Source organism: Mesoplodon mirus (assembly GCF_964341445.2).
Source record: "Mesoplodon mirus genome assembly, chromosome: 1".
Classification (NCBI taxonomy): Eukaryota; Metazoa; Chordata; class Mammalia; order Artiodactyla; family Ziphiidae; genus Mesoplodon; species Mesoplodon mirus.
In genome coordinates this window covers 2,171,233-2,197,866 of record NC_138976.1, presented here as the reverse complement: position 1 = coordinate 2,197,866, position 26,634 = coordinate 2,171,233, and the positions used below count along the sequence as shown (strand labels likewise).

General features: G+C 61.0%; 3 protein-coding genes across 12 annotated transcripts in view; 1 reads left to right on the top strand and 2 right to left on the bottom strand.

The window, feature by feature from the left end:
• Positions 1-446: 446 nt before the first annotated feature.
• On the top strand, positions 447-8,036 carry SLC2A6 (solute carrier family 2 member 6). 4 transcript variants are annotated; one of them, XM_082609757.1, is made up of 10 exons: positions 447-613; positions 1,166-1,328; positions 2,343-2,549; positions 3,203-3,302; positions 4,047-4,143; positions 4,572-4,719; positions 5,354-5,462; positions 5,849-6,034; positions 6,259-6,404; positions 7,263-8,036. In XM_082609757.1, the coding sequence occupies exons 1-10, from the start codon at positions 522-524 to the stop codon at positions 7,416-7,418; spliced, it is 1,404 nt and encodes a 467-aa protein (XP_082465883.1). In that variant the 5' UTR covers positions 447-521; the 3' UTR covers positions 7,419-8,036. The 4 variants fall into 4 exon arrangements, with proteins under 4 accessions (XP_082465883.1, XP_082465884.1, XP_082465882.1 ...); XM_082609758.1 differs by having other exon boundaries at positions 3,932-4,143; positions 4,690-4,719; XM_082609756.1 differs by having other exon boundaries at positions 3,932-4,143; positions 4,567-4,719.
• Positions 8,037-8,395: 359 nt separating this feature from the next.
• CACFD1 (calcium channel flower domain containing 1) lies at positions 8,396-17,689 on the bottom strand. Its single transcript, XM_082611058.1, has 5 exons — positions 17,497-17,689; positions 14,669-14,741; positions 13,970-14,095; positions 11,049-11,156; positions 8,396-10,484 (listed from the first exon to the last, which is right to left on the bottom strand). Exons 1-5 carry the CDS (start codon positions 17,615-17,617, stop codon positions 10,394-10,396), a joined length of 519 nt encoding a protein of 172 aa, XP_082467184.1. The 5' UTR covers positions 17,618-17,689; the 3' UTR covers positions 8,396-10,393.
• A 511-nt stretch (positions 17,690-18,200) lies between these two features.
• Positions 18,201-26,634, bottom strand: part of ADAMTS13 (ADAM metallopeptidase with thrombospondin type 1 motif 13) — a gene marked incomplete at its 5' end in the record, with an annotated part of 30,234 nt that continues 21,800 nt past the window's right edge. For 5 of the 7 annotated variants that reach the window (XM_082623936.1, XM_082623938.1, XM_082623939.1 and 2 more), the window contains 9 exons: positions 18,201-18,627; positions 19,240-19,424; positions 20,505-20,681; positions 21,016-21,162; positions 21,682-21,994; positions 22,776-22,980; positions 25,002-25,184; positions 26,021-26,200; positions 26,316-26,445. In XM_082623936.1, the coding sequence (XP_082480062.1) occupies positions 18,463-18,627; positions 19,240-19,424; positions 20,505-20,681; positions 21,016-21,162; positions 21,682-21,994; positions 22,776-22,980; positions 25,002-25,184; positions 26,021-26,200; positions 26,316-26,445 (1,685 nt within the window). In that variant the 3' untranslated portion in view covers positions 18,201-18,462. Of the gene's footprint in view, positions 18,628-19,239; positions 19,425-20,504; positions 20,682-21,015; positions 21,436-21,681; positions 21,995-22,775; positions 22,981-25,001; positions 25,185-26,020; positions 26,201-26,315; positions 26,446-26,634 lie in introns of those variants that run through there. The other 2 variants (XM_082623940.1, XM_082623942.1) reach the window with 2 other exon arrangements.

The window sequence follows — 26,634 nt, the reverse complement described above, 5'->3', positions numbered from 1 at the left end:
CTCTGGGCTTCAGCTTCCTCCTGCCTATAGCAACTGGGCCCCAGGGGTGGGACGCAGTCTGCGCCCCGGGGATGGTACCCAGCTTGGACCCAGACGCGGACACAGACGAATGGGGAAGGGCTCTGCCTCCAGGCCCTGCACGACTTTCAAGCGGCTCCCTCCGTGCGGGTTCCCGTCCCCTAAGCGAGCCCCGGGGCCTCCAGGGGCGCACGAGGGGCCTGCCGCGTCCAGGGAAAACCCTCCCGCCCCGTCGGGGCTCCTCCGCCCTACACCCGAGTCGGTGCCAGGGTAAAGCCCGGCCGCCCCACCCCAGCGCCGCACCCCGCATCCTCAGCATCCGCACCACTCGTGGCCGCCTCATTGGCCGGCGCCCGCTCTGCAGGGCCGCCCCGCAGCCAATCGCGGTCGTGGGGGCGGAGCTGCGGGCTCAGCCGGATGCTCCCAGCAGCTGCGGCCGGACGCGCCTCTGGCCGGAGCTGCCCCGGACCCTCGGCGGCGCACCCTGACAGGAGAAGCCGGCCATGCAGGAGCCGCTGCTGGGAGCCGAGGGCCCGGACTATGACACCTTCGCCGAGAAGCCGCCCCCGTCACCAGGGGAGAGGACGCGGGTCGGGTGAGAGCCTCTAGGCATAGGGTCTGCGGGTGGAGGCTAGGGATGGCCCCGGTACCCTCTAGTGGGCAGCTGGCTCCCATCTTGGGCCTCCACTGACTGTCGGTGAGTGGCCACCAAGGGGCCATCTGGTTCCCTCCTGCCCCAGACACACTAGTCCTATTTAAGGAGCCGGTCCTCCTGAGTACAGGGCCCAGCCCCCAACTGGCAGAGACAGGGCGACTGAGAGCCAGAGGGGGCGAGCGGTTCGCCTGAAGTCACACAGCAAGCCTTGAATGGCAAAGCTGGGGGCAGACACCAAGCCTCCTCTTGTGGGAATAGTGCTGTGCACCTGCGTCTCAGCCACAGCAGTGGGCTGCAAGGGCTGTCCTCATGCCCTGGGGGCTTCCCAAGGGAGCTGGTGCTCAGGCCTGGGAGGTGCCAGTCCGACCAGCTCTTGACCCAGCCGTCCCCAGCACTGCCCTCTGAGCGGGTAGCCACCGTGCTCAGGATAGGCAGCAGTTAGGCGAGGAGGGACTCCGAGATTCTGACTGCCCTGCACCCCCCGTGCACCAGGGCCCTGCAGAACAGGAGGGTGTTCCTAGCTACCTTCGCTGCTGTGCTGGGCAATTTCAGCTTCGGGTATGCCCTGGTCTACACGTCCCCTGTCATCCCAGCCCTGGAGCGCTCCTTGGATCCAAAGCTGAGTCTGACCAAAACCCAGGCATCCTGGTTCGGGGTAAGAGCCACGCTCTGAGCTGGAGAGGGGCAGGGCAGCGGGGGGCAGGGACGCACTGAGCTCCGTCCCAAGCTAGGAACCCCCCGAAGGTCAGCCTTGAGACCCCCTCCAGGGCCCTGGTCTGCCCCCTCCCCCACCCACTTCAGGCTGGGGTGGGGGGTGGAGGGGTGGGGTGAGGCCAGATAATGGCTCTGAAATAAAAGGAGGAAGTGAAAGCTGATGGAGAAGGCGTGGGAAGGAGCAGGTGGGGAGGTGTCCCTTAAGGTCTCCACCCAGTGGGGCTGAGGGCTCCCCAGATCCCCCCACCCAGAGCCGGGCTGTCACAGCAGAGAGGACACCTCCCTGGACGAGGGGTGGCAGGAGAATCAGCTACTAATGGAAAAAGCACCGCTGGGGCACGAGGGTCCCAGGATAGCTGGTGGGCATGTAAGTAGGAAGAGCACAGGCCCCGAGAGTCCCAAGATTCTAGAATGGCAATCTTAGTGGCCTCAGATTTACAACCACGGCACGTTAGCTAAGATAATAATACCCAACGCAGACTGCGCACCTAGTGTGTGCTGGGCCTATGCTAGGCACTTGCCATGAGAGCCGGTTTACTCCAGGGCCAACCCTATGAGGTGGGTGCTACCGCTGTCCCCATAATGCAGCTGAAGAAACTGAGGCTCAGACAGGCTGAGCACCGTGCCCAGGTCACTGACCGGATCCAACCTGGTACACTCGACAGGGAATCCGAGAACCCCCAAATCTTAAAATCCCAAGGGCTTCAAGTCACAGAGTTCTCCTGCCTGCTCTATCACAGTGCTAGACATTTAAACATCAGGCTGGACAGAACCACCGCAGACAGCTGTTGTGGCATCCCTAACAAAACAGCTGTCCACGTGCTGCTTGTACCCCTCTGGAGACAGGAGGCTCACTACCATCCAGGGCCCTAGTCCGGCAGCCCAGGCTCCTGGGACAGCCTGGGAAAGCAGCTGTCTCTAGGCTCTGACGGGGCCCTGCACCCTTTCCCTGCAGTCCGTGTTCACCTTGGGTGCGGCGGCCGGGGGCCTCAGTGCCATGGTGCTCAACGACCTCCTGGGCCGGAAGCTCAGCATCATGTTCTCGGCTGTACCCTCGGCCGCCGGCTATGCGCTCATGGCAGGTGCCCACGGCCTCTGGATGTTGCTCTTGGGGAGGACGCTGACGGGCTTCGCTGGGGGACTCACAGCTGCCTGCATCCCGGTAAGGCCAGGACTGCCCACCCCGGTCCTCTCACTGCCTCAGTATTTGCACTGACCACCATCAGCTGAGGTCTCCTGGCCTCGGATCCCCCTGGTCAACAGGGATAGGTTTGCCACGGAGCCTCAGCTCAGCCCCACCAGGGCAGCCAATCTGGGGGGAATCTGACACCAGTCCCAAGCCGCCCCCAACTCTGGACTCCCCCAACTTCCCGTCCTGAGTCCTGACACACCCATTGCTTAATCAGAGAAAATCCACATTGAGCAACGCAACGGGAAAGGGAAGGGAAGTCCCTGCCCTGCACCCTTCCTGGGACCCCCCTCGTCTTACCCACCATTCCACACACCCCCTCGGGGGCTGGGCAAGCCCGGCACGGGACGAAGGCCCCTGGAAGGAGCAGAGGCCAGAGTCTGGTGCCCTCGGGCCTCCCAATTCCCAGCCTCACGTCCCCCCGTCAGAGCTGAGTGCTTCTGCCCACTTGACAGGGCACCTGAGGCCCGAGGGAGGTCATGCCGTGAGTCATGATGAGGACGAGAACCCCACCAGAAGCCCCCACTCCCTGCTCCCCACGGCTCACCGGGCCACCCCTGCTACCTCAGCCGGGCCCAGGCCCCTGTGTTCTCAGCAGAGGCCGGGGGTGGGGATGTGTCTTGCAGGTGTACGTGTCTGAGATTGCTCCCGCAGGCGTCCGTGGGGCCCTGGGCGCCACACCCCAGCTCATGGCCGTGTTTGGATCACTGTCCCTCTATGCCCTTGGCAAGTATCATCCAAATGCGCACTAGGCACCTCCCCCGTGTGCAGGCTGGGGGGTGGTGGGGTGCTGCTGAGCAGCCGGGGTGGAAAGGGATGAACGTGCCCCCAAACGAATTCCACGCTGGGAGGCCAAAGGCATAGCTACCATCATGCTGTGTGCCTCCAGGCAGTTCCCTGCGCCTCTCTGGTCATGAGGTCCCACCCCTAACTGGGCAGTGAGGGCTTCTCTTGGGCTGGCAGTCTTTAAACTGTCTTTTAACAGCAGGATGTTTTCTGTCAAATAGTCTTAGGTGGGAGGACCATAGAGAAGAGTGATCAGAGTGCAGCCAGCTGAGGTGGGGTGGGGGTTTGGTGGTAGAGGCCCCAGGACCTGGCTGCTCAGGCTACTCCTCCATCACCTTGCCGTGGCCCTTGAGGCCCTCCAAGGACCTGGGCCCTGTGCCAGGGACCAGGCAGTCCCTGTGGCCCCTCTTGATTTAGACCACAGAGGCCTGGAGCAACCAGGGTAGGCTTCCTGTAGGAGGTGGCCCTGGGACTCACACCTGAGGGCAAATGAGGCTGCTCAGAGGCCCCGGTGGGAGGGGTTCTGTGTCCAGCCCAGCCCCAGCTCCTCACCCACTCCTTGTGCCCAGGCCTGCTGCTGCCGTGGCGCTGGCTGGCCGTGGCCGGGGAGGGGCCTGTGCTTGTCATGATCCTGCTGCTCAGCTTCATGCCCAACTCACCTCGCTTCCTGCTCTCGAGGGGCAGGGACTCGGAGGCGCTGCAGGCACTGGCCTGGCTGCGAGGGGCTGACGCTGACATCCGCTGGGAGTTCGAGCAGATCCAGGACAACGTCCGGAGACAGGTGTGGGAGGGGTGGGCGCCCGCAGCACTGTGGGGCTGTGGCCATTCACTAGGCTGTCACGAGCCTCAGTTGCTTTTCCTAGAGAACAGGGATAAGAGCAGTTCCCACCTCTAGGAACAAAGGGTGGGGAGGTGGGATGTCGTGGCCCCTGGCCCAGGGCGCATGCGCCGTGCGGTGGATGCCTGGGGGCCCGGCGATACTGACAAGCAGGGGTCTGCCTTGGCCCACCTACTGATCCAAGAGCCTGGGTCCACGCAGGGGTGTCCGGGCCTGTCCCCAGAGCCAGGGTTGCCTCAGTGCTGGGGATCTTTCCTGGAGGAGGGAAGAGGGGAGCCTCCTACCCAGCTCCATGCAGCCCAGGGCGGGTTGGTGCCAGCCGGAGGGGCGGGCACAGCCCCCTCAGCGTCAGCCTCGCGTCTCCAGAGCAGCCACCTGTCGTGGGCCGAGGCCCGGGACCCCCACATGTACCGCCCCATCGTCATCGCCTTGCTGATGCGCTTCCTGCAGCAACTGACGGGCATCACGCCCATCCTCGTCTACCTGCAGTCCATCTTCGACAGCACTGCCGTCCTGCTGGTAAGAGCCCGGCCCCACACCACCCGCTCTGCCCCCAGATCCGGGGAGGGCATCCCTGCGGAGGATCTGCTCTGTGCCGGGGTCTGGGATGCACGCACACGCGCAGACACCAGCATCTCTTAACTGTTTCTGGGCCAACCACCTGTTCTCAGAGGAATGTTTGTAAACAAAGCTTGCATGTTTTAAAATAAGATAGGCAGAATTACAAGGGAAACCAGTTTTGTAGAAGCATAGGCCCCCTGGGAGCCACAGATCCCGGGTTCAGAGCATCTGCCACCTGCTGAGGATGTCACCTCCCCTCCAAACCTCAGCTTCCTCCTATGCGAAGCCAGCATGGCTTCATCCACCCTTCCTGGGGCTCAGAGGGAGATGAGATCTGAAGATGAGCGACAGCACGGTTCCACAAGTTGCTGTTATGCCTGGATCCGGTGCCAGCCCTGGGCTTAGTGGTGGGCACAGCAGTTGTGCCCCTGCCTGCAAGGGCCCCATGGGCCGGGCTGGGCGACCAGCGAAACAGCCTGGCACAAAGCAGCTGAGCCTGGGGCCTGACCCTGCAGAGCCTCGGCGGGGGCGGGGGCCGGGTGGAGGAACAGCAGGCTGGGGTCCCTCAGCCCCGGGGGCTTCCTCCTTGCAGCCCCCTGAGGACGACGCCGCCATCGTGGGAGCCGTGCGGCTCCTGTCCGTGCTGATCGCCGCCCTCACCATGGACCTGGCCGGACGCAAGGCTCTGCTCTTTGTCTCAGGTGAGCACAGGCTGCTCACATACACTCATTGACTCCTTCAGCAGCTGCCACGTGTCTTGTCAGCCCTCGCGGTGGGAGCGCCAGGGAGCCTGGGTCAGACCTGCCCTGGTGGCCTGCGTCTCCCCAGCATCTCCCCAGCAACCGGCGAGGGCCCAGGCATCCAGAAAGGTCTGCTGGGGCTCATGGGAGCAAACGAGCCCACGATGACACACACGCTGGGTGTGACGGGAGCCCAAAGGCGGTCTGGGTGGGAGCTGGCTGCCCTGCAGGAGGAAGCCTCCAGTCACAGGCGGCCTGAAGGGGACTGGGCCACACGGGGTACAGCGCACTGAGGGGTGCTGGCTGAGAGGGTCCCGGCCCCCCGAGGGCCACCTGTCTGTCCACAGCGGCCAGCATGTTTGCTGCCAACCTGACACTAGGGCTGTACGTCCATTTCGGTCCAAAGCCTCTGACCCCCAACGGCACCATGGGCCTGGAGAGTGTGCCCCTGGGAGGCACAGAGCAGCCCCTGGCCACGCCCACCAACTACCTCACCCTGGTGCCCCTGCTGGCCACCATGCTCTTCATCATGGGTAGGTGTGGCCGTGCTCTACGGGGTCTGGGGACGGGGCTGTCTTGGGTGTGAGTTGCGGGGACGCGCTGGTGTTGTGGGCTGTCACTGCTGTCCTGGAGGCCGGGGAGCCGTCTCTCAGCAGCTCCAGGGAGACACGAGAGGCCTTCTTCCCCGCCACACCCCCGCCCCCCCACCCCCGCCCGACAAATGGGCTCTGAGCCCGCCCCTCCCCGCTTCCGGCAGGCTACGCCATGGGCTGGGGGCCCATCACCTGGCTCCTCATGTCCGAGATCCTGCCGCTGCGAGCGCGCGGCGTGGCCTCGGGGCTCTGCGTGCTGGTCAGCTGGCTCACCGCCTTTGCCCTAACCAAGTCCTTCCTGCTGGTGGTGGTGAGTGCTCCGCCGCCGGGGGCCGGGGGCCTCTCTGGCCGGTGACAGGGCTGTGCTGAGGCTTCTCCGCGTGTCCCCTCGGCCTTAGCACACACCCCCTTCACGCCGAGGCCACGGGCCGTCAAGTGACGACGTTCATTTCAGCAAACAGACTCGGCTCAGGGAACTGTGGGGAGAAGTCAGGTGATTGACCTCCCAGGCCAAGGTGGGACCCAAGTCCAGAGAGCCACACCCGCCTGCCCTGCCTGTCACCCTCCGGGGTATCTGGGCCTTCTGTCTGGGTGGGCATTTTGGGTCTCTCCGCCAAATGCTTCCCCATCTTGGCTTCACCCAGCCTCTCAGTTCAAACCCCCAGCAGGCCCTGAAGCCAACCACAACCTCCAAGTTCCAGCTCCCAACTCCCAAGTGGGAGAATCTGGTGGGGACAGCTTGGATGGGGCCTAGCCTGGTGCAGTCAGTGGGTCAGGGCAGGGTTGGGGGCGCCCAGAGCAGGTCAGCCAGCTGTGGTGGCAGGCCTGCTGCAAGTGGGCCTGTGGGACAGCTGAAAATGAGAGGTGGGCACTGGGACCAAGGAGAGAGGCCGGTGTCTGGGGCAGGGTGGGCTCTGGCTGGGAGAAGTCAGTCCTGGGCCCAGCACAGAGGAAGGCTGTCTGCACCCCTCAAGGACTCGAATGCCCTGCTGAGGCACTTGGATTTCACGCTGGAGACAGTGGGGAACCCAGGGGTGGTCCAAGCAGGGGAACGAGATGAAGGCCTGCCCCCCAGGCTGGCTGATGCTCGCAGGGCCAAGAAGCTGGTGCTGGGGTGGAAGGACCTTTGGGGTTTCCCCTGTGACCCGGAGCCCTTCTTCTCCCCCAGAATGCCTTCGGCCTGCAGGTGCCTTTCTTCTTCTTTGCTGCCGTGTGCTCCGTGAACCTGGCCTTCACCGGCTGCTGTGTGCCCGAGACCAAGGGCCGGTCTCTGGAGCAGATCGAGTCCTTCTTCCGCAGCGGGAGGAGGTCCTTCCTACGCTAGGGCGGGGCCTCCGCCGCTGAGGGCCAAACCACTGGGTGGTGGAGCGTGTCGGGGCCCCAAACCTGCACCCCGCGTCCAGGAGGCGGTGTCAGCCCGCCGCCAGCCAGGGCACAGGAGGACCGGCCAGAGGCCTCACGGCACAGCACACGCACCGGCTCTGGGCAGGCAGCACCCTGTCCAGCCTCGGCCCTGGCTCAGGTGGCCCCAGTGTCACCCACTCATCGGCCAGACCCACCGACGGAGGGGGCAGCCACATGGCCCCGGGGCCAAGGCCTTGTTGGGCGACCTCGGGCCTGGTGCTCGCTCACGCGTAGAGGGCCACGCCGAGGACACACAGGGCTGCCTGCGGTGCAGCGGCTCCGCACAGGGACGTCGGCCCTCCTCCTGCTCTGATCACCTGGCGGCCATTGAGCCTCTTGGCTTTGGGGACCAAGACAGGAAACTGGGCCTGTGAGGCCTATGGACACCACAGGGACCGTCCTGGACCCCCAGAGGCCAGGACCCAGTGTGGACACTCCCTCCTACACCCACCCGCCTTCTGGGAACAGGAAACGCTCGAGTTCAAGCCGCGTTCACCCTATTTATACAAATAAATCGGGCCACGGCCCAGGAGAGGAAGGAGTGGGGTTTACTCCAGGTGGGGGAGCCCCCCCAGCAGCCAGGCTGGACCCAAATTCTCAGCCGAGGTCGCCAGGGCGTGCTGCCCCAGGCCACCTCTCTATGGCCACCCCAAGCTGCCCACAGCCAGGCAGAAGGAAGAGGCGACGGCCGTGGGGTTCCAGCCCCTCCTAGCTGTGTGAGCTCAGCCCAGCCACCGTCCTTGTCTGAGATGCTGGGAGCAGGCCGGCACAGGGCCAGCAGCATAGGGGACCTCGATACCGTGGCAGTTGCTCCCGGGGCTGGCCCCTGCTCAGCCGGCATCCCTACCGCTTATTTAGTGCCCCGGAGGGAGACGGTAACAGGCGGACCGCGCGAGCGACCATACAAACCGCTACCAGGCTTTATTGCTCAAAATGCAAGCCAAACACAGAGTAAACAAGGACCACGAGAGGACAGAGGCCAGGGCTGCAGAGGTGGGAGAGGGCCCTGGCGGCCCCGCCCTTCCGCCACCCAGCAAGGTGGGACCCCCCCCCCACCGCCCCCCGACTGGCAGGCAGGATCGCAGCTCCAGGGCTGCTCGGCTACACTTGTTTGGAGCCTCGGCAAGTGACCTGCCCACTCTGGCCTGTGACCGAGGGGCTGGAGGGCCCACCCAACTTCCTCACAGGGCAGAAGCACGAGCTTCCTCAACACACAGCCAGCCCTTCTCCTCCTGCAGCAAGAAGACCCCCATCAGCAAGGCCCCGGAGGCAGGGGTAGGAGGGACCCCAGAGTCCCGCTTCCTGGGTACGAATGAGCCAAGAGGGGCGCAGGGCCCTGGCTCCTCCTGGGAGGTAGACAGGTCTCATTCACAGCACACGCAGGAGAGACACACACACACCCACACACCCTGCCGGCCCGGAGAGACCTACGGCCCACAGCCCTTTGAACCCAGCGCTGGCCTGAGGAAATTGGTCCCAGAGGACCCCTGAAGGCACGTGTCGGGCTCCCTGGAGAGCTGTTGGGGGACCCTGCTGTGCCCGGGACAGTGCCTGCCCTCCCAGCCTCAAACACTAACAAACCCCAGAGGTGAAAAGTCCCTCTGGGAAGCAAAGACCGGGGCGCAGCCCTGGGGCTGGTTCCACAGAGCAGGAGAGGGCCCCTGAGCTCTGGGCGCCCAGAGCAAGCCCAGCCTGGGGTCCTGGGAGGGGCAGGAGCTGAGCCCCAGGCCACCCGGGCGGGCCAGGCCTGTCACACACGCCAATGGCTGAAACCAGTCCCAACAACCAGAGCGGCCAGTGGACAGGGCAGAAGGAAGGGACGGCACACGGAGGGAGGCTGGGGAGACGACGTGCACGTCCAAACAGGCCCCGCTCCCTGGTGGCCTGGCACCCAGCGCAGTGGGGACAGCTCACGGTGGGAGCAGGGGCGGCTCTAGCCCTGCCCAGCTCTCAAAAGGCAGGAAGCTCCCCGAGGACAGGGGAGGGGGTGGGGTCGGCAGGTCCACACCAGAGAGGTGGACGGGCAGCCCCGTGGGGCAGGGGAGAGCCTGCCCTCTGCACGTCCTTAGCACCGGGGCCTGGGGGATGGGGAGAACCTAGGGGCTGGCCAGGCCCATGGGAAGTGTCCTGGTTCTGTGCTAGTCCAAGGTTCCCGGAAACCGGGGGAGGGAGCACACCCCTATAGCAGTTGGGTCACCACCCGGGCTGCCGTCACGGGTCGGGAGCACTGTGGGCTCCCATGGAGAACAGAGTGGCAGGGGGTACGGGCAGCAGGACACCGCTCCACCTTGATGACAGGAGGACAGAGGCAGCCCAGGTGGCTCAGCTTACGGGATGCTCTCCTGCCTGGAGGGCGGAGAGGAGGCCACTGTGGCCAATGCCCAGGCCTGGGTTGATGTACCTCCCACCCCGAGACGGGACCAAAGTCTCCAAAAGCAGCTCTTCGCGGGCCTTCAGCAGGTCTCGGGGGTCCTGCCAGCTGTGTAAGTCTGGAAACCCACCCAGGGGCCTGTTGCCGGCAGGCCACGCGAGCTGGGAAGAGTAGGGTCAGGCGGGCTGTCTGCAGAGCTCTGCAGGCTCCGCGCGGCCTCACACCCCGAGGCCTGGATCACCCCGAGGCCCCCGCTGCCTGCCGCCACTTCCCATCCCCTCGGCGCTGGCCAAGGCCCTCAGAGCCCTCACCCCGGCCCCTCGGCACCTGGATTGGGGCGATGCCTATCTGGGGGAGGGGCAGACAGAGGAGGACTCCAGGTGCGGGGACAGGTGAGAGGGACCGAGGGAGCTGGACACAGGCTCCTCGTCCAGGCTGACCCTCAGGGTCAGTGCGCCTCGGGGACGTGCTCACACAGACCAGAGGGCCGACGGGGCGGGGGGCGGGAGGGTCCCCCGACCCCATCACAGCTCCCCCTCCAGGGTGTCCGTGAGCTTCTCCTCGTCCGCCTGCTGCTTCTGCTGCTGGATCCTGGCGTAGGAGATCGCGTCGCCCCTGGGGAGAGAGCCAGTCAGCGCCACACAGGGGACGGACCCCAGACACACAGCCCTCCCAGCCTCCGCCCCATTCCGACCTGCGACCCAGGTGTGGCCTGCAGACAGAGTCTAACGGGCCCTCCAGTTTCCCCAGGCAGAGACCCTATTGCTAGGATGGCGAAGACACGTCTTGTCACCTCTAAGAGTGGCACAGGCTGCCTGGGATGCTGGGCTGAGGATCCGGATTCTCAGTCTGGGCTCCGCGAGAGAGGGTGAATGCTGGCCGCGGAGCCAGGTGCGGGCCCCGCTGGGAAGAGGCTCTCAGTCGCCATGCTCTGCCACCCCTGCTACAGGCTGTGACGAGGCACGACGGGGCCACCAGGGAGTCCCATGAGTTCTCCTGCTCTCACCCCCTAGGGCTCGGACACCCTGGAGACACGGATGGGGGTCACGGACAGCCTCTGTGCCTCCGTTTCCACAACAGAATAACAGGGGCCACTCCCAACCCTCTCCTCCCTGCGAGACTTCAGGAGGCAGGAAGTGAAGATCCCCCACCCCCGGGGGCTGGGACCAGCAGACGCACTTCTTGCCCAGAGCAGACAGTCCGTACAGCACTCCGGTGGCGAAGGCGATGGCGTTGCCCAGCAGTGTGGTCAGGGTCAGGCTGATGACGATAGGAACGACGGCCATCCTAGAGGAGAAGCAGAGGTCAAAGGGCACTCCCACCCCACGGCCACGACACCACTTCCAGCTTCCCAGGTTCACCCAGCCCCCTTCCCAGACAGCCAGGTACAGGAAGGGTCCCCAGAAATCAGCTGGAGCACAGGTGCACAGCCGGGCTTCGTAAAGTCCTCAAACACCCGTGAGTGAACTTGTCTGTAAAATTCTGTGCATTTTCTGGGGAGAGAACCCAAAGCTTTCATCAGATTTTTGAAAGGATCTGTGATCCAAATACGGTTAAACAGCATCAAAATGGCCCAAACCCCTGTGCATAAAAACAGGCAGACCAGAAAATCCAGTGTGAGTTTAGTCCCTTAGCGGCTTTGTGACTGGGGGCAAGTTACTCAACTGAGGCTCAGCCTCTCTACGGTAAGGTGGGGATCAAACCTCAGAGGTTTTGAGGCTGAATGAGACGAGGCATGTTAAGGACTTAACACGATGCCTGGAATAGCATAAGCACTAAATAAATGTTGGCTCTTATCAGCGCAGTGAAACCAGCCGTATCTCAACAAGGAAGATCCCAAAGGTTAAAGTGCACAGGACACGAGGCTTCCTTATTGCAAGGTGCATGCCAAGAATGGCTAACTGGCTGGTGAGGCAGCTCTGTCTGGTCCAGGTTGGCACCACCCGGAGACAGGTGTCCACTCTGGCTTAAGTATCCATGGGGCCAATGCCTGGTCCTGGTTGGGATTTCCAGACCGGTGGCAGTGATTTGGGTTAACACACACACCCTGTACACAGGGAAGACAAGACTCTTCTTAGACTCTTCTCGGACTCAACCAAATGAATTCTACCTGAATTTCCATTCTGGCGGGACGTGTGATCATGAGATTTTACTGAAGTTATCAACTTTCTAAGTAAAAAAATAATAATAGAAATTGCAAAGGAAAAGAAAAGACCATGGGGAAAAATCTTCTGTCAAAACAAAACTAAAGGCAAACAACAGGCTAGAAATACATTTGCAAGAAATATAACAAAAAATTAAGAAATCTTTAATATAGAAACACATGTAACTTACTAAGTAAAATGTTACCATGTCAAAAGGTGAAAAGGAAACTAGACCATTAACTACCAAAAATGAAAATGCAATTAGTAAAAAACACACAGAAAAAGATTTTACCTTAGATAACAGACAGAAATGTGAAAAGGGCACACGGCCCTGGGCCGGGGGAAAGAAAGAAGAAACTCAGGTACTCTCTTTGGAAAGCACTTTAGCCACATATTGAAATCTTTTAAATGATTGTAATCTTTGACCTAATAACTCCACACCTGGAAATAGATCCTAAGGAAATCATCATCAACACAGAAATTTTTAGCACCGAGATGTTCATCACAGCCTGATTTGCACTACAGGTTACAAATGAAGAAAAGCATGATACATTCAGCGGAATAAATATTCCTATCGTTAAAATTTATCTTATGGGGACTTCCCTGGTGGCACAGTGGTTAAGAATCCGCCTACGAATGCAGGGGACGTGGGTTCGACCCCTGGTTCGATCCCTGGTTCAATCCCTGGAAGATCCCACATGCTGCAGAGCAACTAAGCCCATGTGCCACAACGACTGAGCCCGCACGCCTAGAGCCCGTGCTCCGGAACAAGGGAAGCCACCGCCGCAATGAGAAGCCCGCGCACCACAACCAAGAGTAGCCCCTGCTCGCCACAACTAGAGAAAGCCCACGTGCAGCAACGAAGACCCAACGCAGCCAAACATTAATTAATATTAATTAATTAATTTTTTAAAAAGTCATCTTATGAAGCCTTTGTGGTAATACTGAAAATAGTTCTACCATGATTTTAAGGGGGAAAAAAACAGGATACAAATGTACTTGTAATGGTTAAAACTGTGAGAAAACAGGTTTTAGAAAATGCCTGAAGACAGAGTGAAACGACACATCAAAATGTTAACGAGTAGTGGGGCTTTGGGTAACAACTTTTTATTTCCACATTATTTTTAATGAATATATCTTACTGTTAGCATTTTTAAATAATTTAAAAAAAATAGAAACGCCAGCAAAGGAGGTGCCAACACATGGTATTTCGTATTCCTCTGTGCTTTAGACACAGTGGGAAGCGGCTCTAGAGCTGAGCTCGTATCCTGTGCTCTGACACAACGACTGGCCTCCAGGAATGGAAGAAACCCTTGAAATAAAAACCTCCATATTTACTTCTAAAGATAATCTAGACAACCACTACCGCTGCTGTTGCCAAAAGCTGCTGAGGGCCTCCCAGACACCAGGCACTGTTCCGGAAGCTGCATTAAACACCTCCACAAATTAGTTCAACCTCATGGCTCAGATGGGAGGTACGACATACTGAACTTGTTGTTAGATGTGGGAAAATAAGAGAAAAGCATGTTTGGAAGGCGCTATTTTTTGTTCTACAACTTGCTTCTTTCCCCTTTCATGTCAGGACATCTAGATCGGCCGCACTCCTGAAAGGCTGCACAGAGGCACATACGGATCTACCAGAATCTGCTCTACAACTCCCGACTAATGGGCCCACAGTCCAGGCATTTCTCGCGTTCTCTATACACGTACTGCTGCAAGGCGTACGTATCTCACGTCTGAATACTGTGTGGCTGGACCTGTAGGCCCGACGCAGAGCCCTGGACGCTGGGTCACGTCGCGTAGCAGGTCCCTCACGGGACTCTGCACAAACGCCATCCCTGGTTAAACCTCTACCGAGAGTACACTAAGCAGCCGTCCGCCCAGCCCGGCCAACACTGTCACCTGCGGAAGCAGGGTCTGGGGGAGCCGAGTCAGGCCCGGCCCGCGGCCCCTCACCCGCAGTAGAAGACGGCCTTCTGCCAGGAGCGCAGCTGGTCCACCTTGGCCGCCACCGTGTTCGCAAACTCGATGAACTGGCAGCAGAAGGGCGCCTCACACAGCAGTAGGACGAACGCGTTCATGCTGCAGAGAGACGAGCAGGCTGGCGCCCAGGCCGGCGGGTCCCAGCGCCCCGCGATGCCGCCCCTCCGCCCGCTCCCGGCTGCTCCCCACACCCTGGGCTCCGGGAGGAGCCGGAGCAGGGCAGCCAGCCCACTGCCGCGGCCCGCCCTCGGGATGCCCTCACCGGAGGAGGGAACTCGGCGAGCCCTGAGCGCAGCACGTGTCTGGGCTGGGGACGGCTGAGCCCCAGGTGGCACGCCAAGGGTGTCTGCTCCTGCCTTTGGGCTCTCCGTGTCCGGGTCACAGTCACCGTGACCAGACACTGGGCCCTCACAGCGGGCCGGGCCCTTCCATCCGCCCCCACCTTGGAGGGAAAGCACCCTCGCTATCCCCGTTGGCCCCCAAGAACCCCCTGAGCCCCAGAGCAGGAATTCACACAACTAATACCACCCCAGGTCTCCCACACACCACTGGTGCCCAGTAACCCTCACAGCCCGGTCCACCCAATTCAACTCACTCGTGTTCCACCTGGGAGGTGCCCCAAAATCCACACGCCCCAACACCCCCCGGCAGGACGGTCACACGGCTACTCACATCATCCACACGCCGGCCGCAATGTTCAGAGGGTGGATGGTGATGCAGTTGAAGAGGCCGGAGATGGCGCAAGCTTGAAAGCGAGAGACACGGGCAGGAATCAGCAGGGAGGAAGGCACAGAGCCTGCGGGCAGGCCACCTGGGGAGATGGCTCGTGAAAGCACGAGACCCCTTCCAACCCCAGCACCTGGCTCTTCTCACAGCACCCAGACGTCTCCCCACCGCCACCAGAGACAAGGCCAACACAGCAACTCCATGAACAGGTGAGGACGCAGCCTCAGACAGGCGAAGCGGCTTGCCCAGACCTCACGGCCAGGGTGCGGCCGGACCCCAGAGCTGGCTCGCTCTCGGGGCTCAGCGAGGCGGCGTAGACACCCCGCCCTCTCTCTGTTCTGGGGTTGGAGAAGCCCGCCCTCTGAACCCCAGCTGTCCCAAAACCCATCCCGCAAGGTGCGTAGCATGAAAAAGAGAACGTCTCTCAAGGGCTCAGGCCAGGGCAGGCGGCACCATGCCCAGGGCAGGCCGCGAGAGAAGTCCTCTGGATCTGGGTTGGGACAGGGCTGCCCCTCTTGGAAGAGAAATCAGGACCAGGTCGACCTGGATCACAACTCCAGCTCTGACTGACCCAGCAGCCCAGTGACTTTGGGTATGTTCTTTTCACCTTTCCAGGCCTGTTTTCTCTCCTGCACACAGGACAGCCCCACAGCCCAGCCCACCCACCCTGATATACCAAGGGTGTGCAGCGGGGAGGGTGCATCCTCTCCTACCCCGAAGATCGGTTTCTCTGACGCCCCAGATGCGGAGCCTCGCTCACGCCTCCCGAGAGCATTCCACTGAGGGGTCTGCACAATCGCCTCCCTCCTCTCTCACAGCCCCCAGCCCACTCCACCAAGGACTCCGGGAGTCTGCCGGGCAGTGCCTGGCTGCTGGGCAGCAAGCTGGGCCTTCTGAGGCAGCAATGAGCAATCAGTTCATTAAATTTGCAGCAGCTCCCTCTGCACCTGAGCCCTGACAAGGACCTGGAATTCTCCTATTTTCCCATGTAACCCTATGCAGACAGCAGACGATGGAAGAGGAAACCAGATGGAGTGAACCCAAACTGCAACGGAACTGCCCTGTATGTCCCCTGCCAAGGTCTCCTCCAGCGACAGATGTACTTCCCGCCTACTAAAGGCGGCACCTGTCCTGGGACAGGTCACACACACATTCGGGCAGCAAGGCTCCCCAGGGCCACAGACATAAGCGCCCATGATACAGTACTGCTCCAGCCTGACGTCAGCCGTGCCTGGTCTCACCTGACAGCGCCCCGTACTTCCTGCCGCAGTCAGCATGTCACCTCTACCCCACTATCTACCAACAGCCAACCTTGGGGTAGGACCAGGTTTCAACCCAGACAGACGGGCTCCAGCCAGGAGTCCTTTAACAATCAAGGGCTGTAAGATGTCCCCTCGGGGTGTCCAGCACTCTTGCCAAGTGAGGGAGGTGTCCTGTGCCAGCCTATCTCCTCCCAAGCTTTGGCCTCCAGCTGATGATCAGGACCCTGAGGAAACGCCTCTCCCGAGACCCCCCACAGCAGAGGAAGGTGACGCTACCCAACAGCCACCAGCCGCAAACACGAGGCTTAGCTGAATTCCAGTTTCATCTCTAAAACTCCTCCGTGCTTTGCATTCTACTCTGTATTATATACTATTGGGGATTCATATAACAAGCACTTGCCCCAAATCTGCAGGTGAAACTGACATTTCAGAGCGACGTCACAGGTTTCTCCTGAAGCGTCATCTGTAGCCCCAACACCATGAACTCCTGGGGTGGCCCAAGAATCCCACTTTGAAAAGCGCAGAACTGGATGCAACGCCAGGGCTAACGAGGGAGTTGGCAGGGCAGCTGACCCCAAGATGGAGGGAGGAGGGTGACAGCCCGCAGGCCACGCTCAGGCCCCTTCCCTTCTCCCCCCCACCCCGCCCCATCACTTTCACTCCCACAGCAGCCTCACTCTGATCTGCCAGGGAAACAGCCACCCAGACTCCAGATGATCATCTAAGACCTGACCAGTCTCTCCTACGAAGTCAAAAACATGCTCCCTCTGAAGAGGGACTCAGAGGCCTTTTTGTGACTGGAAGGGAGGGCCTGTCCCATTATCACCCCTGAAGTTTCTTCCAGCCTCCATCCACCTGGGAGGGCCACGAGACTGGAAGGTGAGCCTAAGAAGGTGCTCCTTCGACATATCTGGTCAGGGTCTGCTTGCCTCTGGAACACCTGCCATATGATCCTCATTTTACTGCTGTAGCAGATCTGCCTTCCTACGTATGTTCTTTGGGGGACTGTGCTAAAACAGCCCAGCTTTCCAGGAAACCTGAGGTCGGGGTGTGCGTGTCCGCCATGCGGGGTGGGGAGTAGAAGTAGGGGAGATGAGAGACGGTGGAGGCAGCGTTGACAGCAGGAGGGAGAGCTGACATCAGGGGAAGCGCACTGCCTCCAAGTGGACAGTGAGGACCCAGAGGAGAGGCCACCTCCCTCAGCTCACTGCCGGGCCCTCCCGTGGGGACCGCCTGTCCCTCAGGAAATCTGGCCAGCACCCGCCCCATTTATAAACAACCTTCGCCCAAAGGTTAAGGCGCCTGCCGCCCGCACCCACATCCGAGTCAACAGGTGAGGCGGCCTCCGGACCAGACTGAGCTCCAAGAGCCGCGCGTGGCCCGGAGACCCCGGCCCCAAGCCGGCCTCTTCCCGGGAGAAGGGGGGCCGCGGGGGGACGCCACGGGGGCGGGGCCGAGCGCGCATGCGCAGCGTGCGGCAGCGCCGGCCCCTCCCCCGGGCCGGGTACTCACAGACGGCCCCTAACACCCCCGACAGGCGACACAGCCAGCGGTACCACCACGTCATGCCCTCCTCCTGCGCGGGCGGCGCCGAGCTCACGGACGCCACAGCCGCTCCACCCGCACCGTTCATGGTGCCGCCGTCCGGCGCTCCCGCAGCCCTCACAAAGGGCTCCGGAGCCGGCCGCGTCGTCCCGGCGCGCTGCCTTGTGGGAGAGGCGGCCGCTTATTAGCATAGGGGGCGGGGCTCTCTGGGGCGGGCGAGGGGCGCCCCAGAGGCTCGCGCTCATTAGCATAGAGGTGGGGCCGTGGGTAGGTGCGCCCGAGCGGGCCCGTGTTCATTAGCATAGGGGGCGGGGCCCGAAGGGACCTGGATGAGGAGGGCCCTAAGGGCTTGCGCTTATTAGCATAGGGGGCGGGTCCTGGCGCCGCAGGGCTCCCAGGCGGTCAAACATTCCCACCCAGACTAGTATAGGGGCGGGGCTTCGATGAGAATTATCAGGTGCGCCAGCCTCAGGGCCCCATCGGGACTCCCAACTCCCTCGCCTCTCCTCCCTGGGTAGGAAGACGACCGCTAGGGGTGGCCAGCGGGTTGCTCAGATCTGGTGTGGATCTGGAGCCCGACCGCGGCCAGGGAATCCCTGCCGTGTGGGGAGGTGGGTTTTCAAGCCATATTTGGACAGGTTATGTAAAGAAAACGCCACTCAGACCTCACGTTCCGTTTATTGGTACCCGAGGGGCTGGGAGCTGCTTTTCCGGAGAGTCTCCCCTCCCACCCTCTAACGTTTTGCACGTTGGAGGAAGCCCTAAAGGCGATACTTAAGATTGGAGGGAATTCGAATTGGAAAGCCAGGCACCTAACGGGTGCTCATAAATGTCAGGTTCCTTCTTTTCCCTTCCCGGACCGGGAGGAGGCATGCCACTGTGCCCGCTGGTCAACTGAGGGATGTGCTTGGAGATGCGGGGGGCATCGTCAGGCTAATGAGCTCTAGCCTGGAGGGTCCAGTACTGGCCCCGAAGGCTGGTGTGCGCCTCCAGGAAGCCCTGGCTAAACTCCATCTCTGCCTGGCTGCCCTCTGACTCCCAGTAGAGCGTCTGTTGCCCACGAAATGTCGTTGTCCTCAGGCTGTGGATATCCCGGATCTGGGAGGAAAGGGGCAGCCCCAAGGGACCGACCACAAATGATAATTAGCTAGCATTCACGAGCCCTTAATATACAAGGTATCATACACCCGGGGTCACATTTAATCCTCACACAACAGCCGTATCAGGAAGACACCATTATTCTACCTAGGAAACTGAGGCTCAGAGAAGTTGTGCTCCTTCCCCAGGGACACACAGCCAGGATGCCAGAGCTGAGCCCAGATTAGTTTGATTACAGAGGCCAGGCTGCCTCCTCCAGGGAGCTGATACCTTACAGGTGCCAGTTCTCCCAGAACACATGAAAAGCTCATCGGGGAGGGCTCGGCCCACTCTTCTGGTAAAATTATATCAGGGTCTAAAATCATGCTTCGGTCCTGGGTGAACTGGCAGTCTACATTAGAAAAGGTCTCTTCTATTTCATTCTTGTAGGGAACTCAATAAGCATTTGTTGGTGAATAAGTGGAGGAAACTTTTCTCCCATTCTCTCACTAATGATTTTGAGGGTTTTGATCAGAAGTAAACTCAGTGGGTCCTATAGCCCAGCAACCCCCAGTCCCTGTCTCCAGAGATGGATGTCCAGAATTAGAGCAGAAGTCATCCTGGTAGCCTCACCAAGATGTAGCTGGAATCAGTTTCCTCGGTTCTGGTGCCCATGTCCATGGCCAGGGCATGGATGGCGATCCGGGCCTGTGGAGCCACGTTGATGAAGATTCGGCAGCCCCCCATGTTCCTCCCATCCGGACTCAATGATGGACTCACGATTTCCCCCCGGGGTCCAAAGAGCTGCATGTCACATCCTGCAGGGGGAGAGCAGGCGTACAGACTGGGTGTGGACCACCTCCGGAACATAGGAGTCCCCCAGAGTGACCACTCTTGCCAGAGGCCAGGGCATCAGGGCAGCCGGGGAGCAGTGGGGGATCAGTGTGGCACTGCGGTCAAGATCGGGGCTCCAGGCAGAAGTCTCCACTGAACCCCATCTCTACCACTTCCCGGCTGTGTGACCCTAGGTGAAGGCTTTAAACGCTCTGCGCTTCAGTTCCTTCGTCCGTAAAGCGAAGGGAACAACAGCACACCCTGGGCAGGGCAGTCTTTAAGAGGAATCAGCAAAGTCACACGTGCAAAAGTGCTTCAGGCTGCACCCGCCCCAACCGGGGCAGCCCCTCCTGCCTGCGCCTCTGGGCCTCCCTCAAAGCAGGTGCCTGCATGTGGGGAGGCTGGGAAGTGAGGAGTGATGACCAGGTAGGAGCTGGTGCCTGTGCGCTGCGCACTGAGGGCAGAGGAAGAAGCCCCCCAGGGTCGCACTTGTCACCTGCGGCCTGGGGGGACCCCTGGGGAAGCCACCTTCAGCAAGCTTGGGCTGTGGAAGAGGGCAAGCCCCCTTAAGCAACCTAGACGGCTCTCCGTGGGTACGGATGGGGCCACGGGCTAGCAGGGCTCTCGGGGACGCCATCCTCCACACGAGGTGTGCACGTGCACCCACGCCCTGCTGAGTGGAGGATGAGCCAGGAGGACAGTGCACTCAACAGGACTGGGGAAGGAGGCTCGCAGAAGGACCTTAAAGGATCCTGAAGGACCTGAGTGCCGGGGCCGGGGTGTGGGGCCCGTGATGGCCTGAGGGAGGGAGTGAGGATGTCCGCCCATCTCGCGCAGGGCCCCAGAGAGGAAGGAACACCATGCACCTCCTGGGACCTCGTCCTGACCGCACACACAGGGATGGGGGTGTCGGGGGGTGTCCGGGAAGGCGCTGTTTTTCATTCTCAGTCAGCTCAGCTCCCCGTCTGCCTTGCCCGCTGGCCCGTCGGGACTGGTCCCGTTGGCAGCAGCACCCAGCCAGCCAGCCTCTGGGGAGGCGGGTAGGCTCCATGTCCTCGCCATACCTCGGTGGGAGGCTCCCGGGGCAGGCTGGCTCGAATACCGAAGCAGCACTCCGCCTCGCAGCTGCACAAGACGCTGCCTCACCACCAGCGTGTTGGCTTTGGAGATGAAAGTCATGCCGGGCAGCTTCCTGCACATCTTCCTCCACGTGAGCCTGCCCCAAAGCAGCAGCATCTCCCCTGGGAAGTGGCAGTGAGGTGAGGACCCAGCACCCCGAGTCCAGGTTGGCAGCCCAGTGGCCTGGGGTAGACTGAGCCGAGTTCAGGTCCTGACTCTCCCACTTACTGGTGATGCGACTCTAAGGAACTGGACGTGTGATAATCGCTCCTAGCCTCAGTTTCCTCATCTGTGACATGGGGACAACCACACCCCAGTGATGAGCTGGCTGCGGTGGTTACATATGGGGATGCACCTGGAGAATCCCCTCGGGAATGGGGCACCCTGGAGTCGCACTCGCTGGCACCTAACAGATCCTGTCACTGGCCACAGCTGCTCACGCGGCCCTAGACATACCAGCAGTGCAGTTGAGGGAGCTGTCGAGGACTCGGAGGGTCACCACCTCGCCCAGGGGCCGCCCGATGGCCACTGCACAGTCCGCCCGCGCTGGGCCTCGCATGTCGATGGTTCCTGTGGGCTCAAGGTGCTGCCGGCCACAGGCGCCTGGAAAGGGGGCGGGAGCTTCCAGGTGGGGTATCCCCAGCAGGGCAGGGCCGGGGGCTTTCCGTGCTGGGGAAGGAGACGGGAGCTGGGGCGGCTGGTGTCCTCCTAGGCCCCGCCGGAAGCTTTCTCAGGCAAGGAGGGGGCTGCGTGGGCCAGAGCATCGCCACCCAAGGCAGACAGCCACCACTGATGTGCCAGCAAGAGGGAGGCAGTGTGTACAGTGGGTCACGCGGGCGGGGATTCTGACTCTGTGAAACCTTCAGGTTACGTTCCCTTGATGATAATAAAAGTGAGCTGGCACTTTACCAGTGAGGAAGAGGGCCCCCCTGAACCCGGCCTCCAAGCCCATCCCTTCAGCCCGACCGCACTCATCCCAGCGCCCCGGGCGCTGCAGCCACAGGACCACCCCCAGGAAGTCCCCACAAGGAGCACGGCCTGGCCCTCCCAGGTGAACATGCCTTTGCCCACCCCTCTTGCAGCCAGTCAGCCGCCCAGACAGAAAGGGGGAAGGAACATAACTGGACTCTGCTGGGCTTTCCTGGGGCCCGGGCGGGAGTCCTTGCGGCCGGGGAGCTGGGGAGAGGAGGCGGGCCTGGGGCTGGGGCCACTCCGGGGAAGCAGTGGCAGCTGTGGTCTGGCCAGGAGCAGTGGATTCCTCGTGGGGCACTGGGCTGGGTGTCCCCTGCCCTGCACAGGGCCCAGCCCAGCAGCCCCGCACGGTCACCGGCTTGGGCAAATGCTGGCAGAAGTCGGCTGGCACGGGCACCCGGGCCTGGGGTCCAAGGCAGGCGTCGTGCCGGCGCTGGATGCCATCCCCACACGAGACGGAGCACTGCCAGGAAAGAGAGGAAGGAGTTGGGACTGACCCTGCTGGAGGGTGACAAGGACAGCGGTGACCACAGGCCAGGCAGGATCTGATATAATCTTTGCACAACACGGGAGGCGGGCATGGGTGTCCATGCTCCAGCTGAGGAGACTGCGGCTCAGAGAAGTCACCTTGCAAGGATCACATAGGGAGGAGGGGCAGGGGTTCAAGCCCAGGTCTCTCCCTGTCGCCCTCGAGGTCTCTCTGCCCTGCAGCCCCTAGAGCGGGGAGCAGGCAGTGTGGCTTCGTCCTTCCGCCCTCCGTCACTTATCGCAGCCCGGTGTCCCCCCTCTCCTCCCACCCCGCACTGCCCCATCCAAGTGATCAGCTCCCCCGATCCAGATGCCCAGGGTCCTCCTGACTCAGGCAGCTGTGGCTGTCTGCTTTGCCTCTTCTCCCTCCGCACCGTAAGCGAGCCCCTCTGCCGGGGACCTGGCCCTGTTTGCCTTTGTCTCTCCAGTGCCTTGCGAGGTACTGGGCACGGGGCGGCATTTGCTCACCTGTGGGTAGTTATCAGCCCTTCATCTTCTGGAGTCTCCAGACCTCAGGGCCTCTTAAGGCTTACCTGTCCCCCACGTCTCTAGGCCTTGCTATGTCTTCCATCCCTAGGTGCCCCGGCTGCCCTCTCCCCAAGAGACCCAGCTCTCCCCCTGCTTTCAGGGGATCACAATGAATCAAAGCCCCCAAAGGTCCCCATGCGTGAGGATCCTCGGCCCGTGCACTCGCCAGCCCCAGCTGCAGCACTTACCTGCATCCAGGCGCTGACGTGCCACCGGTAGGTGCAGTCGGCGATGATGCAGGGGATGCTGGCCTGCGGCCGCACCAGACCTACACAGGCCGCCCCGTCCACCTCTGTGTCCTGGCCTTGGTCCAGCTGCACACAGGCCACCAAGCGCGTGGCAGTGCCGAGACCACAGCTGGCTGAACATGGGCCAAGGGACATGACCTTCCATCTGCAGGAAGAGAAGACCCCAGAGAGAGGCTAGGTTTCCCTGAAGATGGCGCTGCCCCGGTGGACTCCATGGATGGCCAGCCAGGACAGGTTCCAAGGCCACTGGGATCCAGCAGTACAGCCCCTGAACCCCTCCTGGCTGGTCACAGGGCTGAGTGGCAAGGGAAAGGCTCTGTGGGAAAGAGAGCTCTTTTCCCTTAACAAGGTGCCCCCTTTCTTCCCCTGTATCACAGGACACCCGTGGACACCCAGCTGCTTGCTAGTCCAAGTAGCAGGGACGGGGGAGCAGTGGCCCAGGATGAAGGAGAACAGATCTCCACATCAGTCAGTCCTGCCCATGTTAACTTATCATGTTTCAACAAATGATAACAACCGACAGTTTTCAGAGCCGGGACAGAAGCCAGGCAGGCCGCACTGGGGCCTGGAGTCCTGGTCCCCGCACCATGCTGCCCTCCCGGCCCCGTGATGCCCCCTCTCAAAAACATGCCTCTGTGGGCCTGGCGCTGTTCTACACGCCGGGATACGGCCGTGAACCAGACCAAGTCGCCCCCCCCCCACCCCGCCCACCGTGGAGCATATATGGGTCTCTGCCTCGTGACATTTGGGGCCATATGGGTCTTTCTCGTGCAGGCCATCTGCACAGTGTAGGACATTTAGCAGTACCCCTGGCCTCCACCAACTAGATGCCAGCGGCAGCGCTCCCCACCCCTGCCACCCCCAGTTGTGACAATTAGAATGTCACAGGGGGGACTTCCCTGGCGGTCCAGTGGTTAAGACCGCACACTTCCAATGTAGGGGATACGGGTTCGAGCCCTGGTTGGGGAACTAAGATCTCACAGGCCGTGGGGCACAGCCAAAAAAAAACCCCAAAAAAACCCAAGTCACAGGAAGGACTCCCCACCTCTCTGTTATGGCACTCTGAGCAGAGCCTGGGAAGGGATATCCAGAGCAGACACATTCAGGCAGCGGGAAAGGAGGTGCAAATGCCCTGAGTCAGAAGCACTCCCTGGAATGTTCCAGAACATCAAGGAGGCCAGGGTGGCCACAGTGACATGCCAGGGGTAACCAGAGCTCCTGTGCGTGTGAAATTCCCATTTTAAAAAATCCCAGACCATTTCAAATATGATGTGGGAAAATAAACGGGGTGCACATTTAAGCATAGGCAAGGAAATCGAGCGACACAGGTATGGATGGTAAGTGGACCATAAAGCTACAGCGATGAAAACCATTTGACTTGGGGGTGGGAATGGGTGGGGGAAATAGAACAACAGAGCCTGGTAGAAGCCTTGACACAGATCCAACCCACACGAGAATTTAAGATGTGATGAAGGGGGCACCTGGGGGGATGCAGCAAATGCTGTTGCTAGTCAGTGATTTGGAAAAATAGAGTTTGCTCCCCGACTTTGTGACTGACCCCAGATAAATCACAGATGAGTTAAAGGTTTTAATGTAAATAAAGTCTTATCTGTAGTGGTGTATTTCTTTAAAACCAAGGATACATATGAAGGAAACATGGAGATATGCTGGCATCTATTAAATCTGGTGGTGGGACAGGGGTGACTGTTACATTCTTTTCTGGATGTTTCTGTATGATACAGAAGAGCACGGCATTATTTAAAATGCAAAATTACAAAGAAGAAACCACGGGAGAACTGTGAACAAGGCAGGTGAATATTTGCCCTGCCCTCTCCGGCTCCAGCCTGTCTCCGGACCCTACTGGTGTGAGCTGTCTGTCCCCGCAGCTTTGGCGATGCTGTGCCCCAGCTGGACCACCCTCAGGCTCCACTCAGATGCTGCCTCTTCCACTGGGAAGCGCCCCTGCCCTCCCCACCCCGTCACCCCCATTAGAACCGACAGTACTGCCTGAGTTTGCTAGAGTGTCTCCTCTGACACCCACTGCAGCCTGTCGGGTGGTCCTGTTTCCTGTGCCCCCGAGCTGCCCTTTAACCCCCAAGGGCCTGGCCCGGCGTCGGCACCGGCCAGGAGTTCAGGCTGCCTACTGCACACCCTGGGGCTGCTGACCTGGGCGGGCAGGGCTCCGGGCTGCAGGCCTGCTGCTGCTCTGGGCGAGGCAGCCCCTGGCACTGGGTGTCCGGCAGGATCTCCTCGGCCTTGTCCTCCCCGTGGGCCCGGGCGCAGTACAGGATCCTCTGCGCGACTCCGCCCCCACAGGTCACGCTGCAGGCTGCCAGCTGGTACCGCCACCTGGAGCAAACCGGAGTCAGGGGGGACCCCGAGGAGTAGGGGGCTTCCCCTCACTTCCCCAGACTGGAAAGGGCCTGGAAAGGTTCTCTCTCCGGGGGTCACTTTTACGTCTCCACTGAGAGGCTCAGCACGGTGGACAGAGAATATTCAGAAGACCCCATTTTACAGAAGGGGAAGCTGACGTCGAAGCTAGAGAAAGCCCGCGCGCAGCCACGCAGACCCAACGCAGCCAAAAATAAATAAATAATTTTTTTTAAAAAAAAAGAAGGGGAAGCTGAGGGCGGACGTGTCCAAAAAGCAGTGGGGGGAGGGGCAGGGCACCCAAGGGGCCCTGCCGAGATGTCTGTCTCCAGTGGGAGTCCTAGCCCCACCATCACCTGGACCCCGCCCCTGCCGGCACTCCCAACCTTCCTTCCCACTGTGTTTGCCACGTCGCACCGACACCATCCAGCATGAACTATATGTCTCCCCCATCAATCTTATTTATCATCTGTCTCTCCCTTGCCCCCAGCGTCTACTCCAGGAGGGCAGGGATGCCTGTCTGTCTTGTTCACTGCTGTGTCCCCTTGTGCCAGAACAGCACCTGGACATACTTAGTAGATGCTCAGTAAAGAGCAAGTGATGAAAAAATGACGCATCAACCACATGCGCCCTCAGCGTCCCAGATCCTGTGTGATGCACGTCACACACTTTAAAAGCCCCACAGTCTTCCGGGCACCAATATGATCCACTCCTGCAGGTGACGACGCCAAGGGTCACGAGCTTAACGGGAGGTGATGACGCCACCTCCAAGAATGCCCGCCTAGGACCACCTGTCTCCTTGGGAAGGGGCCCACCTGGCAGGGCAGGGCTCCAGGCTGCAGTCCTGGAGGGGCCTGGGCCGGGGCATCGGCCAGCACTTGGAATGAGGCAGGGAGACAAAGCGGCCTTGGTCCATCCTCACACAGCGAACAGCCAGAGGCACCTGCCCCCCTCCACAGGTCACGGGGCACGGTGCCAAGGCTCGGGTCTCCCACCTGCAGGAAGGAAAGGCCAGTGCTCCGTAGGAAGCCACAGCCAGGGTAAGACTCCTTCCTCCCTGGGGGACCCAGACTGCTGCCCCTCTGCATAGTCTCCCTCCCCCGGACTCACCAAGCCGGGCACGGGGCAGCCTGGCAGACCTCCTGCCGGCTCCCAGGCTTGCTTGCCAGGTCACACAGCTCTTCCCGGACGGGTGTCCTGAGGGCAGAGTCCATACACACGAAACGCAGCTCCATCAGGCCTGCTGGGAGGAAGGAGGGACCCCGCACCCCAAGAAGGGGGCTCAGCAAGGACCATGGGTGCCCCACTCTCTGAAGAGCTCTAGCAGACGAGGCCCACGTGCATCTGAGTCTCAGCTCTGCCACTTAGCAGCTGTGTGACCTTGGACAAGTGACTTAACCTCTCTGAGCCTCAGGTTTTTCATCTAATG